Genomic DNA, 15785 nt, shown 5'->3' on the forward strand with positions numbered 1-15785 from the left:
CTCTTGGCTTTCTGGCCTATTCTATATAATCTCATTTCTGTTCCTTTATCCTATTATCCCATGTCTGTGTAACCCCGTGAAGCCGAGCCACCGTCTTTTTAATAATCATAGGAAATTGTTTGATCCTTTGTATCAGCTTAACATTTTCCTTTTTTTTATTATCTCAGGACATTGAGGTAATATGATGTCCTTTACATTGCCTTTGTGAGTAAAAAGAAAGAAATTGTAGAGACCAAATATGTCAGTGACACCATAACACCTAGATTCCAGCTTTTAATTGTCCAGTGCCGGTTTCAAGTAGGAAACAATTCCCACAATCTCCTTTTCCTTAATCGATTGATTTGGTCACCAAGACTGAAGCCCTCTATACACAGATGGCTGTCTGCCAAATGATGCTTCACCGATCCTTCACCCGACAGCCATCCGCTCCCATGTACAGGAGCGCTTGGTCCCGGTGTTCTTTACGAGAGCCAACTGATGACATATCAGCGAGCAGCTTATCTCTGGGAAATTAATTCCATCGGCAGAGACCTGTCCAGTCGACTGTCCCAGTTAGCCGGCACCCTATAGACATCACACTGTCGGCCGAACCTGTGATAGTTACTGGTGGAACATCGCCTGTTTACGTAGGACGATGAGCTGCAGAGAACAATCATTTCTAAGTTCTCTTAAAAACAATCTCTCCCAACGAGTGACCGTTGTGCTCTTTTGGCATGTGTTTGCATGCAAGTTGATAACTACCACATGAAGAACCAGAAAAACTAATTAAGAAGCGAAAGTATAACATTAGTTCCCTTCTAATATAGCGTATATGAGCAATATGGGGGTCGTGTTTATACTATGTGGGTAATCAACCTTTTATAACTACGCACATCGCTGGCGTACTGAAGCTGGGCAGATCAATACGGTTTTGTTTGTTTTCACTGCCCAATGTTATGCCCTATGGCTATATTAGCGAAGTCTGGGCTTCAAGTAGGAGCTCAGTTGCAGTTTTTTGCATTGGCATCTACACCTTGAATGGAGTTTTGCTACAATTACTGTATCCAGCATTCACTAAAGCTGATAGCATTGGATCTGAGGGGGTGTTGGACCCCCGAACGTTCTGATATTGATGATGTATCCTAGTGATGGGCCATAATATCATTAGACTGGATAGCCTCTTTAAAGGGATCATATACTTACACTGTGCGCCACAACACTGCGATTTAATGAACACGTGAATGCGAGTATTGCTATAAACGTTAAAAACGTAAAGGTAGTTAACATTTTTTGATCAAGAAACTAAAAGACCATCCAACAAGGTGTACCTTAATTTTGGATGGTCCTTAATGCCACTTAATGTGACCAAACAGACCTCATGTGACCTGGGGAAAAGATGGGATTCGGGCTTGACTCTTAATTAAAACCTCTATGGGAGTATTAAACCTGACCCCAATTTTTCTAAGTAAATTTATTTCTTAAGGTGCTATTGACATGAAATTCTCACCAGATGTTGGTAACAACCCATCCAATCAACACAGGCAAAGCAATCAAACTATAAATCTCTATAAATTAAGTTATGCAAAATAAAGAGACATGGCACCGCAAAACAGTATTGAACACACTAAAGGTACCTTCACACTAAACAACTGTCCAACGAGAACGACAACGATCCGTGACGTTGCAGCGTCCTGGATAGCGATCTCGTTGTGTTTGACACGCAGCAGCGATCTGGATATCACTGGTCGGAGCTAGAAGTCCAGAACTTTATTTGGTCGTCAGATCGGCGTGTATCGTCGTGTTTGACAGCAAAAGCAACGATGTCAGCAATGTTTTTACATGGAGCGTGAACGATAAGTGAGTCGCCGTTACGTCACTGGATCGCTCCTGCATCGTTCTGGAGCTGCTGTGTTTGACGTCTCTACAGCGACCTAACAGCGACGCTGCAGCGATCTAGTTTAGGTCGGATCGTTGTCTATATCGCTGGAGCGTCGCTAAGTGTAACGGTACCTTTACTAAAATTTAGTAATTCGTACACAAGTCTTTGTTGGTGATGACCGCTTCAAGACACTTGAATGTCCCGTGGGCTCCTCCTATGAACTTTGAGATTTAGCTTTATTTTCTCTCTGAAAACAATTGAGAATTTCCTTTGTTGTGTGTTTGGGATCATTGTCTTGTTGAAATGTCCACCCTAGTTTCATCTCAATTATCCTGGTAGCAGATTTTTATCAATGTCACTGTACATTTGTCCATTCATCCTTCCTATGAAGTTTGCTAGTGCTGCATGCTGAAAAAACAACCCCACACCATGATGTTCCCATTTCCAAACATCATTATTGGTATTGTGTCTGGGGTTTGTATTATATTATGGCATCCAAGGAGTTCAATTTTCATCTTATCTGACCAGACTATATTTTTCCAGTATTTCACAGGCTTGTCTAAATGTTGAAATAGCTTCAAACACTCTTGAACATGATTTTGGCATGAACCAATTGTACTTGATGATTCCAGGTCTTTCTGTAGCTCTCCACAGGTGGTTCTTTTATCTTGTACAACTCTTCTGATAATTTTTTTCACTCCTCTGTCTGAAATCTTGTGGGGAGTATCTGGTCATGGCTGGTTTATGGTGAAATGATGTTTTTTTCCACTTGTGGATTATTACCTCAAAATTGCTCACTGAAAGGTTCAGTAGTTAATAAATTCTTCTGTATCCAATGCCATCAGTATGTTTTCCAACAATAAGGTTGTGAAGGTCTTGAGATGGCTCACTGGATTTACCCATCATGAGATGTTTCTTGTGTGGCACCTAGGTAATGAGACACCTTTTTATAGTTGAACCAGTATATATTATTTTTCACTAAGTGGCAAGATTGCTTTCTAATTACTGATAGATCGCAGCTGGTGTCATGACTTTCCATGGCTTTTTGCACCTCTCGCTTCATGTGTTCAATACTTGTTGCCTTTGTCTTTTCTCATCATTACCCATAACTTAATTTATGGACATTTATGGTTTGATTTCTTTGCCTATGTGGATTTGATGAGTTGTTACCCACATCTGTTGAGAATTTCATGTCAATAGCACCTTTAGAAATATATTTAGAGATGTATTCAATACTTATTTAACCCGCTGTACATACATTTTTTTTTCTTTAACTTTTAACAATGTTTAATTCCCCATATCACAATCTATATTAGAAATACAAATTAGAAATCTTGCAATTTTCACACTGGCCACTGGATTTTTTTTAGACTTAACTTCCTGTTTTAGGAAACAACATATGTACAAATAATCCACACTATGGTCAGATCCTGACCGTATCTTTTGTATTGAGTGTCTATTGAGCCTGTGCAAAGATCATTTTGAAGGGAAAGGGAGCAGGATCAGCTGTGACATCACCTTTTGCAATTGGTAGATCCTGTGTTATTGGCTTTGTATAGCGATGTTACCTGTCATTGTAATCCTTTAGTCTGATGAAATCTGTTCCTGAAAGAAGAGGTATTGTAAGTCTAAAATAGGCTGTGTGTTTATTGTTAGGTTACTAATTTTTTAAAATTTAAATAAATAGGTGAGATTATTATAAAAAACACGGCTTTTTTTCAATTCTTTTTCTGATTTATTAAACAGTAAAATATTTTCTGATGACACGTTCCCTATAAGAGCTTTCTTCTACTGTATGTTCCTATCCAAATCACAGGATTGTCCTTGACTATATATCATGTGGACTATATTCAGACTGTCGTATATCCATCTCCGCATAGTCGAAAATTTCCCTGTCATCTGTCTCCTGCTTCTCACTCTCATCTGACACTTTACTTTCTATTTAAGGCAAGAAATATCATAAGTGCATGATAAATGGAATAGACAGACTATATTATGCATTACCATCTGTTTTTCATTTGCTTGGAAGTCGCTAACAGATTGCGGCTCGGTTGCAGCTGTTTCTTCTCTTCTCCGAATGTATTGGTTCCTGTAATATCGTAGGCTATGTACAAATGTCCAGTAGTGATCGGTTAGATCTGATCCAGCAGCAATCTGTTGGCAAAAAAAGTTTTGCAGACAACTTTTAAGTCCGTTTTTAAATAACTGATCTCTGCTGAATACGTTTTCCTTTTTATTTTTATTTTTTTACATCGAAGTCTACGGAAAATGGATTCATTATTTAGCCATCCATTTCTCTTTTATTTGTAGTGGATCCGTTTTTTGCTTACTGGATCCAGTAAGCAAAAAACAGATCCGTTACAAGTGAAAGAAAAATGGACAGCTGAACTCACACGGTGCTAGCGGGGATGTCACCGAGGTCACGGCCTTTCAGCCCGGCTGGGAATGGAGCCTCAGTGACCAGAGGTAACCTCGATGATGTCACCGCCAATCACTGAGGCTGCTCGCAGCAGTTCAGTCACCAGTGGTTCTCAACCTGGACTTTCGCATCTTGGCACCGTTCAGGTTGAAAACTGTTTTTCCCCCAGACATGGATTACGGTGTGGGACAGAATGACGGGTGAAGGATATTGTCGTTTTTTATTTTTGGTTTATTACAGGAGAATGAGGGATTCAGAAGAATTAGGCGAGGTCGTAAGTATGGTTTAATTGAGATTTTTTAAACGAGCCTGTGTAATTTTTTTCAGTTAAAGGACTTTATTCTTGGTGTCTGTGTTTTCATACAGTGTGACTATGGGGTTAATTATGGAGGGGTCCCTTATTGACGCCTCTCCATTACTAACCTTGGGGCTTGATGTCAAACCCCCCAACTATCACTCCACTTGCCACCGCTACAGGGTAAGTGGGAAGAGCCGGGCAAAGCACCAGAATTGGCACATCTAATAGATGTGCATTTTCTGGGCAGCTGCGGGCTGCTATTTTTAGGCTGGGGGGGTGTCAATATCCATGACCCCTTACCAGCCAAGAGAATACCAGCCCCCAGCTGTCTGCTTTAGCAAGGCTGGTTGTCAAAAATGAGAGGAACCCACGCCGTTTTTTTTTTATTATTTATTTACAGCGCAGGAGCGGCTGATGAGTACTCCCATCCGCCGCTCCTGCTCTCACTGTTATCGGCAGCAGGTGTTGGATGATGTGAGCAGTTGTCCCATCAGCTGACACCAGTGACCGGAGGTAAACTTTAAGGTACCTTCACACTAAACGATATCGCTAGCGATCCGTGACGTTGCAGCGTCCTGGCTAGCGATATCGTTGAGTTTGACAGGCAGCAGCAATCAGGATCCTGCTGTGATATCGCTGGTCGTTGGTTAAAGTTCAGAACTTTATTTGGTCGTCAGATCGCCGTGCATCGTTGTGTTTGCCAGCAAAAGCAACGATACCAGCGATGTTTTACACTGGTAACCAGGGTAAATATCGGGTTACTAAGCGCAGGGCCGCGCTTAGTAACCCGATGTTTACCCTGGTTACCAGTGTAAAATGTAAAAAAACAAACAGTACATACTCACCTTCGCGTCCCCCGGCGTCCGCTTCCTGCACTGACTGAGCGCCGGCCGTAAAGTGAAAGCACAGCACAGCGGTGACGTCACCGCTCTGCTGTTAGGGCCGGCACTCACAGTCAGTGCAGGAAGCGGACGCCGGGGGACGCGAAGGTGAGTATGTACTGTTTGTTTTTTTACATTTTACACTGGTAACTAGGGTAAACATCGGGTTACTAAGCGCGGCCCTGCGCTTAGCAACCCGATGTTTACCCTGGTTACCCGGGGACCTCGGCATCGTTGGTCGCTGGAGAGCGGTCTGTGTGACAGCTCTCCAGCGACCAAACAGCGACGCTGCAGCGATCGGCATCGTTGTCTGTATCACTGCAGCGTCGCTTAGTGTGAAGGTACCTTTATACCTCCGATCACAGCTGAGCGCTCACGCTGTCTTTTGACAGCATGCAGTCGCGGCTCTCTGACCAGCGAGGATGATTTCACCACCAATCAGAAGTGGTGTTTGCCGCGCTCTCATTTACATGATGGCTTGACAAACACCTGGTGTTCAGGCAGCTGAACCCGAACTTCTTGGTGAAGTCAGTGATTGGTGTCCGTGTCCGAACAGTAGGTGTTCTGTACGGATGACGAACTTTACTGTTCGGGTTCACCCATCTCTAATCTTTAAAAAAAAAAAAAAATAAATAATGAAGGAAACCGCTGATTTCCGAAACGCGTAGGATAAGTTTGGTCCTTACGGCGCCTCGTGTCTGCGGCAGTCACATGGGCTGCACGTAACCAGGTCCTGCAATCTCCGGTAACCATCCTACCACAGGACTCGACCGCAGCACCTGAACATCCACGCCTGCCCGGTAGAGCCGCACGGAGCACCTGTCACCGGCTGGGACAGCGCTCTGCTCCTCTCCTTGCCTCATCTACTCCACAGCAATACCTACAAACGGCATCTACTCACCGCTTCCACATTGGTATGCAGCCACAAATCCGGCAAAAGCTAATTATTACATACATATTGTATGGCTCTCACGGAATTACATTTTAAAATATGTGGCGTTCATGGCTCTCTCAGCCAAAAAGGTTCCCGACCCTGCCATATAAGGTACTTGTGCCGTTAGAATAATAAATAATAATAATAAAATAATTCCAAATGTCCCCATATAAAATAATAATTCCATGAAGACTGCCTGAAAAAGAATTATTGTCACAAGTGCTTTCTTTGAAATTAATATTGCCTGAATGCCTCCTGCCTCTGTTAACAGAACCAGACCCCAATCAGAGACAACAAAACATTCACTCCAAGTCCTAATCTAGGAACTTTCCAATATTTATGGACACAACTATTTATCACTTATCACTCTCCCATAATGACAGTTCTGTGCTGTGTTGTGTATAAATATGTGATTCTTCAGCATTTGCTTTAGTCTGTGCCTGATGAAGAGACATGCGTAGTCTGGAAAGCTTGCAATTTGTTACCATCTTTTCAGTTAGCAATTAAAAGGTATCAACCACTGAGGACTCTCAATTCTAAATATTTTCCTTATAAAATAATAATCCTCCAGCCAAGTATGCCCTTAAAAAATAATAATGACCCGAGTGTGGCTTCCAAAGTAATAATGTCCATTCAGTGCCCTTGTAACAAGTAATAATGCCCCAGTGTATAACAATACAGTTGAGTGATACTTGAGCAGACAGCCGGGAGCCACACATGAGGGGCCCGTGAGCCACATGTAGCTCCCGAGCCATAGGTTGGAGACACCTGCTTTTTAAGGTTTCTAAATTTTAATGGGATAAGAACGATATTTCTGATTTTGTTTTCAGAATTGGAAATGTGAGTTGAAATACATTGAAATCTGTTTTTGCTGCATTGTAGTTTTGACCACCCCATACCAGTCTTCTAAAGCTGACCATACCTAAGATGCTTGTTGGCCAAACAATGGTTCCAAAGACTGGTTCTTCCAGTATCCCCCATAGATATAGGCCCTCGACTGGGTGTTTTTGTTTTTTTTTATCATGGGGAGAGAGGAGAAAGCCACTTCCAGGCATCTCTGCCTTATTTCTCATGAAGTCAAAAGGATTGGGCTTTGAAATTCGAGCTTCCTGATCCTTCAAATGATGTTGGGGAGAGCTAGGAAGCCTCATACATATCAGATGGTCGTCCGGTCTGGACAACCTTTATCAAATGTGTATGGAAACCTTTTGGCTGCTGGCTCAGCTATAACTTATGCTTGTATAGGAAGTTTGCCCGAGTGGTTATCTGTTACATAACTCCCCGTTACATAACTCCCCGGCCAGTGTTTATCTCTTGCGTAAACAAGGATCAGACATGTTGAAATCCAGCATGGTCAACTCTTGATTCTCAGATAGGACTCATGCATGTTAGGTTGTCTTTTTTTTTTTTTTTCATTTCAATTGTAGAAATTTGAACAAAATATCAAAGATAAAACAGCAGCGTACATACAAAAGGTCAACGTGCAAAAATGCAATATGGTACCTTCACCAGACTTTATGGTCACATTTGTCTGGTGTGCATTGCTAGCTTTACATATAGGTATTAAGGTTGAAGGAAGACTTTAAGTCCATCTAGTTCAACCCATAGCCTAACCTAACATGCCCTAACATGTTGATCCAGAGGAAGGCAAAAAAAAAACCCATGTGGCAAAGAGTAACTCCACCATCGGGAAAAAAATTCCTTCCCGACTCCACATACGGCAATCAGACAAGTTCCCTGGATCAACGTCCTATCAAGGAATCTAGTGTATATACCCTGTAACATTATACTTTTCAAGAAAGCTTTGTCGTAAACTTTGATAGGACAGTCCTGGTTTTGTTTCCAGGCAGCTGTGTGGTAATCCTGGTATCATTGCATGTGGTGTTATCCAGACTCCAATACAATGTGTAACCTATAAACACTTTGGAGGGGTCGGCTAAAGATCACATCCTATTAGAAAGTTGTTTTTAATGAATTCTATAAAGAAGCCCCCCTCTCCACCAACTGTTTTGTTTGTAAATCATTGCAGGTCTTGAATGAAGAATGTGACCAAAACTGGTACAAAGCTGAGCTTAATGGTAAAGATGGATTTATTCCCAAAAACTACATAGAAATGAAACCACATCCGTGAGTATTGTTTGGGATGGATTGAGAATAAAGTTTGGTGGTGTATAAGATTCCTTCTCTTGCTGTTGAGGTGCGGTATGTGTGTGACTTATTTCCTAATTAGGAGAGGTATGGGCTGAACTTTTATTGTATGGATTCTGTGTTGCCACATGAATTAAAATTATAAAAAAGGGCAAGTCCTCCAATCCCATCAAGCAAAAGGACAATAATAGAAACTGTGCTGCAATGCCATATATCCACAGAGAAAAAAGTGCAGTGCATCCCATTCACCACCACTTTATAGTTAACGGGAAAAGAAAAAGAATGCCAGCAGATTGTTTTATGTCCATTGGTGATATCCGTGAAGAAATCCTCAGGTGTCTATACAAATAGCTTTTGATCCGGTTACATGTTAGATCAAATAAAAAGATGATTGAAAAATCATTGTGTAAATCTTCCAAATTTTGCATCAGGGAAGAAATATTTTTTTAGTTATGCCCACTGACATGGATAAAAAAAAAGTGCTTTGTGGAAACTATGATGTTAAGCGCAGTTGCCCTGGAAGAAGCAGAGACTGCGGGCGAAACTCTGGGTCAGGCTGATCAATCATCGTTGCCATGAGCTAGTTCTATACAGAATATTGTTTTTATTTAAAAGGGTTTTTTTTATATGCAGTTTTAGCACAGTGGTTTTCTCAACTTCATATGTTGAAATTTGGTCAAAAATACCTTACAGCTATACCCAATCCTTCCTCTCATTAGCCAGAAAGAACAGACGAGATAATACAGCCAGCACACACTGCCCCACTCTTGAGGGCTATCATTTATCAGCCGGGGGTCCTGGGAAGCAAATCCACTCCTATAAGGATATGACAGTAAATCTTTTTTATTTTTTCTTACTTGTGCACCCGATTTCTTATCTTCTACTAATTTTACAGGTGGTTTTTTGGCAAAATCCCACGTGCCAAAGCAGAGGAGATGCTGGGGAAGCAGAGACATGATGGTGCCTTTTTGATCCGAGAGAGTGAAAGCGCTCCAGGAGACTTCTCCTTGTCAGTCAAGTGAGTAGTTTTAAATGGTTGTTACTGTATGATCGCAATCTGCTCCATCTTTAGTTTTCAGGCTGCCAAGCTCTCGGTAGCTTCATATATAAAGTTGTCGTCACTTTTCTTGTAGGTTTGGCAATGATGTACAACATTTCAAGGTCCTGCGGGACGGCGCAGGAAAATACTTCTTGTGGGTTGTAAAATTTAACTCTCTGAATGAGCTGGTGGACTACCATCGGTCCACATCCGTGTCTCGGAACCAGCAGATCTTCTTACGTGACATCGAGCAGGTGCCACAGGTACACGGGGGAGACAGAGCCACAAGTTTACCACAGGTATATAGAGGGGGGAATCTAGGAGACAGACTGTTCAGCAGATTTGAGAGGTGTATCTTTATCTATTCTGCCAAGGTATTTAAGGTGTTAAGTTCTCAGTTTAACATTAGATCATTTCGTAGTTTAACCCTTCAACTTCTCTGTTCAATAACATATCTTCCTCACCTTGTATGTATAGCATTATTATAAAAATGTAACACACAACTAACCTTTCAACATTTCCCTTTACAGCAACCTACATATGTTCAGGCACTGTTTGACTTTGACCCCCAGGAAGATGGGGAGCTTGGATTTCGACGAGGAGATTTCATCCAGGTGGTAGACAACTCAGACCCCAACTGGTGGAAAGGGACATGTCATGGGCAGACCGGCATGTTTCCACGCAACTATGTGACACCTGTCAACCGCAATCTGTAACTAAAGCCTTCACCGGACCAGAAGCCAAGAAGGAGCACAGGCAGACGTACCTGAGAGGGATTGACTACGACGCCAATTGGAGCATACAGATTGACTTTGGGGTGAATGGGCACATGGACGACCAAATAGAAGAGCATGGACCGACTACCGACAGAGAGGGGAGCACGAAATAAATTGCCCATCTATTAAAGGAACAGGTGAAAATAAATCAAATTCAAAGGTATTATAAAAGGACAGGACATGGGGGTAAAAATAAATCAGACTTAAAAGTGTAGGGATTTCTCTTAAACTGACCAGTAGAGATGTGGCTGATATGACTTCGGGAATAAAAGACTAGCTCAAAGATGCAGGCAGAGGCTGAGAAACATGAATGTGACACGTAGGCTTCCTCGGTTGTCTGTCTGTGCTGTATGCCATTGCTTCTTGCAAGGGGAATGACCATTTGCCTCTGCGTGGAACTCCTTTTGACAGGGCGGGAGGGTGGGCAGTTGGGATGTTGCAGGCTTCACGGGGAGGGATTATACAATTGTGGGGATTGATTTAGAATGCCAAAACTTACCTATAAATTAAACCGGAAACAAGAGACTTTTTTTTAAATTAACAGATTCCCTTTACTGCTGCTGTTCCACCTTTTATTTCATTTCTTTCCACATTTTTTTCTGTTTACCATGCATGTGTGTTTGCAACGCATTCGATCCAACACGCACCTGTAAAATAAAATGTACAAAATCCAACCATTTTCTTTCTATGCAAATCGTGGGCTCCTGGTGTATTTGCAAGGAACATTGAAAATCGTGTCCTCAGATTTCAGGTCTTGAGGTTAAAGGCAAGTGTTACAGGGATGGCACCCATCATCTAACCTACAACAGGTAATGCTTTCCAATTCCCCCAAACCAATTTACTTATCTACTCTTTGAAGATGGAAATTGCTCCTGTGTTTTGCAGCGAAGAGTTTGCTTTCTGGTTAGAGATCTGACAAAGGGAAGGTCGCACTACAACAATATAAAGTATATGGCACTTCCTCCTTCATTTATCAGCCTTATGATTTACATAATACAGATAGTAAGAGACAAATAAAAAGGGAACTCTGTCCTGTGCAAGCTACACATGTAACTCGTATTCTTCAGAACTCCGTGTGTTAACATTAGAGGTAATGATACAAGTGCCAACGTACGAGGGCTGAGCTTTGGCCTTGATGCAGCCATATACATTACATTAAATGGTCCCTCTGAGAGGGGCTGTGGACACCCTGGGTGCCTGTGTTCTGAAATACAATACGCTTAGAAAATCCGCTAGAGATCTAACATACAGTGATTACAATATCTACAGTACAACTGTAACGCATCTTTCTGCCCCTTTCTTTTGACGCTGTGTCTTGGCCCATCATAGTCTGCTTCCTTCAGGCCTAAGTGAATAGGGTTAGGAACGCACTGGGACCATATGATTGTGTATTTGGGGGATTTGTGTATATCCTGCATCCTTTGCAGATGAATAATGTGTGTGTATATATATATAAAAAAAATCAAATCAGTGTTTAAATAATTAAGAACAGCTTCTGTATTTAATCCTTCAATGCATCATTTGGTAGATAGTTATTAACTGTGAATAATAATAAAAAAATCATGTATTCTTCATCTGACTGCTAGTGACCTCATTTCATATCTATGCATAATTAAGTTCTAGTTAAATAAATGTCCCCTTCATTTTCCTATATACGTGACTGGTGGACATAGATTTCATTGTTTTTACATTTGCTAAATGATATAAGTATTTATTGATTTTACTAAAGCGGAACCTACTGAGATTAGCCAAGCACTGTACCTGGTCTGTACCGCCACTCGCTCAGTCTTTGACCACCACAAAGTCCTCACTATGGTTGTGCTGGGGCACGGGACACCTACTCTATCAGCTATTCATTATGTACGTGATATTAATGTCCATTGTGGGAAAACCGTTTCAAAGACAAGGGGCTCAAAAATGTAGACCTTAATTATTGCTTGGTGCCGTATCATCATTATCATCATCCAGTGCGCTGTACAAAACCTTTATGAACAAAAAGTGAATAAAGATCAAGTGCAAACAAAGGCTTAGATGCATGAGGTGTGAGAGCTTCTCAGAGTAGGTGTCTGAAACTGCTGCCAGCACATATTTCGAACTGCAACCAGTCATATGCACAGATTGGGGCAGGTTTCCTGTAGAAACAATGCTGGGGACAAGTGTCTCTATGCAATGAGGGAGCAGATTTCTGTGTGTCTGAGGGGTGGCATCGTGAATAAGCATAACTGATTTTTGAAACTCCGCCTGACAGGTTTACGAATGGACACATGGTAGAGCTGAAGCAGGAGAAATCTAACTGCCAAAAAAAACCCTTATAAAATGTAACTTTTAATAAGTTTAGTTTTAAAAAAGAATTTCTTACCCAAAACAAAGGTGAAAAATGCAACATGCAAAATATGTATTTAATATATACATGTAATTTTAAAGGGCTAATAAGAACAGAAGGTAGGCTGGTATGATGGATAGAAACCTAACCCTATACACTTCTGTCTAATACAGTAGTATAGTTGATTACAACTGGAAACAGTGTCACCTATGAAGTTTTTGTACCCGATAGACTTCCTTTAAGCTATTTGTGTTGCGTGGCTGCACACAAGCCATTTTACAAGGGTCTGCCATTAGCCTATAATGAAGGGAAGGAAAAAAGACAAGGCTAATGATGGTAAGCACATCCATAAGTAAAAATAAATGAATAACCTTTATTTAACCCTGAGCAATCAATTTAAAAACATTTAAAATACAACACATAACCCAATACACTTCACCCCCATATGTGCAAAATAGGACTGAAGGTACCTATAAAAGGTCCAAATATACATATGAAACCACATAACCAACTTGAAGAATATCTTTATAGCGGGTACCAGTGAGAAGGGGGGGGCCCTTGAGGATTTGTTTTTACGTGGGAATCTTCTATCTGAAGTAGACTCATTCTCCTCTAAAAGTTCCATCAGGTCCAAAAAGGTCTGGCGTTCATTCGACGGCATAGATTGTATCAAATCCAGTTTCCTATAAATGACCTGAAAGGTAAGATTCCTGTAGAAGAGGTAAAGGTCTTTGATCAGGGAAAATTTATCAATCCTATTCGTGGGTGCAAAAGTCAAAACCCTTTTGTAATACAGACAATTCTGCAGATGATAATATATGCCCTGAAAGATTAATCACCTGTAAACCATTCGTTCCCGCAGTAGAATCATGCATATCGGAGTTTTGAAAAACCACAGCACTCACTTCCGTCTGGTCGGATAATTGTGTCGATACGGGGTTGTACGACCCTTGTAACGATTTGGCCGTCTTTTGGCGATTTTTGCGCCCTCTACTCCTGGTCCGCGGTCTAGTTCGCTCCCCATTGAGGATAAAAAAAATCACTAGAACTAGCCTCCCTCAATGATGGTCCCATTGTGGACGGGGAGGGAGCTTCTATTGGATTTGTTGTGCCGGGCATTGCCCCTACGTTTCCACTTAAAGACCATGTTATGTTCATAATCAGTCTTATCTCTTTGAAATTTCCCACGTTTTCTCAGGGTAACCTCTGCTTCCTATTTATCCAATATATCCTTCAATCTGCGCTTAAAGGCATTTACTTGTGTAGCCTCAAATTTGTTCAATTTGGTTTCCAAATCTTTAATTAATGTTTTACTGGAAGCAAAAAGATCTCTATTATGTTCCAAAAGTAGATTAATCAATATACCGTATTTGAACAACGTGCCAGACCCTGCTCCCAGGTTTGTTGAAATGAAGCAGAAGGTTCCCAAGCTGGAAAAATTGAAACACGTAAACCCTGTGGTATAAAACCAGCTTTCAAATATTCTTCTAAGCTTCTCATATTCCACCAAAGCCTCACCCCAGTCTTGTGGGCTTTGGTTAAATCAGAGCACAACATGGAAAAACCTGAATCTGATGTTGGAGAATCCAGTGCCTGGAACAAACAGGATGGCTGTGCCAATCAGGCGGCCTCTCTATTAGCCTATAGCACAGGTTTAGACAGTTGTACAATAAGAGAAGCTTTATCATTGTTCACTAGCTGTTTGGCTCCCTTTTAGAAGCTGTGCTATTCTGAAATTTTAGGGGGGGGTCTAGGGAAAAAAAAGAGAAATATAATGCATTCCAGAATAAAGAAAAAACTGCAGCCAAGCGGGCACTAAGTGACACAAGTAGCTCTTTCGAAATTACCATAATAGCTTGTCACCGTGTCAAGTATGACTTTAATGCTGTTACTGTCAGGATCAACACTACTGCGGCCACCAATCAGTCACAGATACTACTGGGGAGGGGGACAATAGGCTGAGCGCATCCCAAAAGCCACGTCTCACATCCACTGCCACCACTTGCCATTTTGATAGACCAGTGAGATGCGTGCATTGGGTCACATATTAGCACACACGCTATCCAGCTTTCCCGAACCCCTGGTAGGTGCTCTCCTTAAATAAATATGGTAAGAAAACCAAGATATTCTCACACCCCCCCTTTCATGGTTTAAAGCAGCAGCGTACAAACTTTAGTTCAAACCACAGGCAACATGGACAGATCTGCAATACTCGCTGCTTCTCCTGGGATCTCCGATAATGACATATTATAAAGGAGTTTACCAAACCCGACACTTTCCTCAGCTGACATCAGTGGAGGACAGCTGTTTGCGATTCTAAGGCCAGAGTTTCACTAGCGTTGAATACGGACGAGTGCTATGTGAGAAAACATCACATAGAACTCGGACCAATGTTAATCTATGGGGCAGCTCCCATCACCATTTTTTTCCTCAGGCGTATTATATATGCGAGTGAAGTCGCCGCAAGCTGCGATTTTCACTGTATATTGGCCGAGAATCGCCAATGAAAGTCTATGGGTGCGAGAAAAAAAAAAATCGGACACCACATGGACCATCAGTGTGACTTGCATGAAATACGCACACATTTTCCTCATTTCAACCCATTGAGCCATCAAATTCAATGGTGAAAAGCAATGAGAAATGTAAAGCCGTACACATGTCATACGGATGTCATACAGATACACAGGTGCGACAAAATCGCATCATTGCATTGCAAACGGACTACACACAGATAACCATACGGAGAACACTTGTTTGACCCTCAGCTGAGAGAATTGGACTGATTTTTCATACATTAAGTGTGACCCCGGCCTAATCCAGTTGTAGGCCATTTTTATGCTGTTGGCAATAATTTCCCCCTTGTCCCTGTGCGATGTGCACAATGACAGTGAGCTCTGTTGTCGGCTCAAATCAGCAGTAGCGACCTGGCAACAGAGTGCGCTGTTAGTGAGTGTTGTCAGAATACTGACGTGCAGAGACCAAACTGCCCTGCAAGTGATGTCATTGGTCTCTGGATGCCGAGTTTTCTGACAACGCACACTGTCGCCGGCTCTTTACTGCTGATTTGAGCCATCAGAACGCGCGGTGTCATTGTGCACAACGCACAGCT

The 15785-nt window shown here is 41.7% G+C and overlaps 1 protein-coding gene across 2 annotated transcripts in view; it reads left to right on the forward strand.

Moving 5' to 3' along the window:
• The window catches only part of GRB2 (growth factor receptor bound protein 2), a 43664-nt gene extending 31739 nt beyond the window's left edge, over positions 1-11925 (forward strand). The window contains exons 3-6 of one of the 2 annotated variants that reach the window (XM_077251707.1): positions 8420-8517; positions 9434-9556; positions 9672-9876; positions 10108-11925. In XM_077251707.1, the coding sequence (XP_077107822.1) occupies positions 8420-8517; positions 9434-9556; positions 9672-9876; positions 10108-10293 (612 nt within the window). In that variant the 3' untranslated portion in view covers positions 10294-11925. The remainder of the gene's footprint in view (positions 1-8419; positions 8518-9433; positions 9557-9671; positions 9877-10107) is intronic. The other variant, XM_077251709.1, reaches the window with a different exon arrangement.
• Positions 11926-15785: the final 3860 nt, after the last annotated feature.

Source organism: Ranitomeya variabilis, chromosome 4, assembly GCF_051348905.1.
Source record: "Ranitomeya variabilis isolate aRanVar5 chromosome 4, aRanVar5.hap1, whole genome shotgun sequence".
Classification (NCBI taxonomy): Eukaryota; Metazoa; Chordata; class Amphibia; order Anura; family Dendrobatidae; genus Ranitomeya; species Ranitomeya variabilis.